The 2,085-nt window shown below is 36.5% G+C and overlaps 1 protein-coding gene across 4 annotated transcripts; it reads left to right on the top strand.

The window, feature by feature from the left end:
• The first annotated feature begins 229 nt into the window (after window positions 1-229).
• LOC131857411 (D-3-phosphoglycerate dehydrogenase 3, chloroplastic-like) lies at window positions 230-1,861 on the top strand. Of its 4 annotated transcripts, none has more exons than XR_009358728.1 (4): window positions 232-619; window positions 740-996; window positions 1,207-1,355; window positions 1,663-1,861. XR_009358728.1 is itself a non-coding variant. In XM_059209954.1 (2 exons), exons 1-2 carry the CDS (start codon window positions 352-354, stop codon window positions 1,668-1,670), a joined length of 276 nt encoding a protein of 91 aa, XP_059065937.1. In that variant the 5' UTR covers window positions 230-351; the 3' UTR covers window positions 1,671-1,861. The 4 variants fall into 4 exon arrangements, 2 of the variants coding, with proteins under 2 accessions (XP_059065937.1, XP_059065936.1); XR_009358727.1 differs by having other exon boundaries at window positions 1,259-1,355; XM_059209954.1 differs by lacking the exons at window positions 740-996; window positions 1,207-1,355 and having other exon boundaries at window positions 230-619.
• The last annotated feature ends 224 nt before the right edge of the window (window positions 1,862-2,085 follow it).

The following is a 2,085-nucleotide window of genomic DNA, read 5'->3' on the forward strand; positions in this document are numbered from 1 at the left end:
AATATTATAATTTATTAGAAGCTAACATCTGGTACAGCTAATTTTGCCATTTGGTATTTAAAAGATAACTGCCAGCCACTGTTTAATATGTGGTAACTCTACAGATACAGGTGTCTAGCCATGGAAAGAGATGCAGATGCCAGCTACATGCGAGGTCTACTTGTCAAGGCTTGAAATGAGATGAGGACTAATGGCGTATTTTTTTTGCAAGGAAGAGACGGTCTACCTTAGATTCGCGCTTCCAAATGGAAGAATGAGCAGTTGACGTTTATTTTTTTCCTAAAATTATGACTTTAGTCATAATAATGCTATTAATTTTTTCTTCCGTAATAATTTTTTAATGGTTTGGGGATGGATGGATGGACAATTCCAGAAGGTTGCAGGTGGGTAGATGATTCGAGAAGGTTGCGGATGGATGAATCTTTGCAGGGACGCCTCAAGGTCGTTGGAAGAGCCGGCGTGGGAATTGATAATGTGGATCTCCATGCCGCAACAGAGTACGGGTGTTTGGTGGTAAATGCTCCCACTGCAAACACTGTAGCGGCTACAGAGCACGGCATAGCACTTCTTGTCGCCATGGCAAGGAACGTGCCGCAGGCCAGCGCTTCCATGAAAGAGGGTCAGCTTTTAACATTTTTTACTTAAGTGCTCTGTTTTAACTTTTCTTTGTTTAATGAAAAGTAGTTTCAGGGAATTTGGGTGAAGAAAGATGAATTGTTGATCTCTGGGATTGCTGTAGGAGATAGCAAAGAATTGTGGTTGCATATGGGTACTTTCTGGGACGCAGGCCCTGCTGTAAAAGTCGCTTACAAGCGTAATGATACATGGAATCCTTTCAGTATGGTGCTCAAAATGGGAATCGGTGATTGGGGTTCTCCTTCAGGGCCTGCCTTGGCTCACTCCCTTAGTAATTATGCGACCCAGTAACCAACACAGGCAAAAAAATAAAGCCAGACTGAATGCAATTCCAGGGCCCTATCAAATTCAGAGTAAAAAGTAACTATTCAAATTTTATTTTTATCTTTTAAAACAAATGTTGATTATGACAGGTTCTTGGCTCAACTAAAATCAATTTCATGTTATCAGACATATTTTTGGATTTTAATAACAAATTTTATAAACCCTTCTTTTTTCACGTTTTATTTCTGATAAAATGTCATTTTGTGGGTTCTTTGTTTTTCAAAATTTGTAAAACCTTTATTTTAGCTCTTGATAAACAAGCAATGTGTTGTTCCTTATACGTTACTGGGGGTTGTAGTCCGACATTTGTGTGAAGGCCGATCTACAACAGTGAAGCTTGGACCTGTGAAGGGCTTGTGGCTCAGAAGCAAAGTACCCTATAGCGGTTACAGAAGGTACTACCTTCTGAATCTTAGTTGTTTCAATAATCCGTGAAAAACCACAATATCACAATAAAAATGTTAAAGATAAATGTAGCTTAATCATTTTTACCATGCTTACAGACATTTGTTATAGAAAGTAAGGTGGGAAACCAGTGACCAAAATGAAAACATGGGGAATTTATAACTGGTTAACCATTGAAACACAATTCAATAGCACTAATTTGTCCAAAACATAAATAAAAGCCACTGTCCAAAAATAAAGATCTTACCTAACAGTTTTTTTCACCCTTATTTCTGGCTGTTGTTCTTTGCCTTCCAGGAAAATGAAGGATGTGCGTTCACTCAGATGCAGATGTACTCAAATACATTACTCAAACACAATGCAAAGCACAGATCGAGAATGTACTGGAGAATGCTCATGACTACTCCAGATTGTTCGAAAGTTAAAAATTAAATGAACTCTGCCAAATTCCTTCAATGGCATTTAATGCACAAAGATTTTTTACAGATTTGAATTATTACAATATGTCTAAAGTTTTTTCCCCTATGTATTTTCTTATTTTTTATTATTTCATTTAATCAAATGTTTCAGCGGCATTGACAAATCATATTAAATATAAATAATTTAATATTAATTATTAATCCAATTTAAATATTTAAGTTTTCCAAAAGCATTGAAGCTCCAAAAATTCTGAGCGCTCATTGGAGGAGGTTGAAAACAAAAATGTATTCAATGATTGCG

Source organism: Cryptomeria japonica, chromosome 8 (genome assembly GCF_030272615.1).
Source record: "Cryptomeria japonica chromosome 8, Sugi_1.0, whole genome shotgun sequence".
NCBI classification, from domain to species: domain Eukaryota; kingdom Viridiplantae; phylum Streptophyta; class Pinopsida; order Cupressales; family Cupressaceae; genus Cryptomeria; species Cryptomeria japonica.

What these genes read in the sequence shown, in the direction of transcription:
- LOC131857411 (XM_059209953.1), top strand. Translation starts at nt 352, where the DNA reads ATGGATGGATGGACAATTCCAGAAGGTTGCAGGTGGGTAGATGATTCG. An exon ending in CAGCGCTTCCATGAAAGAGG is followed by an intron (nt 620 to 739) that starts GTCAGCTTTTAA and finishes GGATTGCTGTAG; the next exon opens with GAGATAGCAAAGAATTGTGG.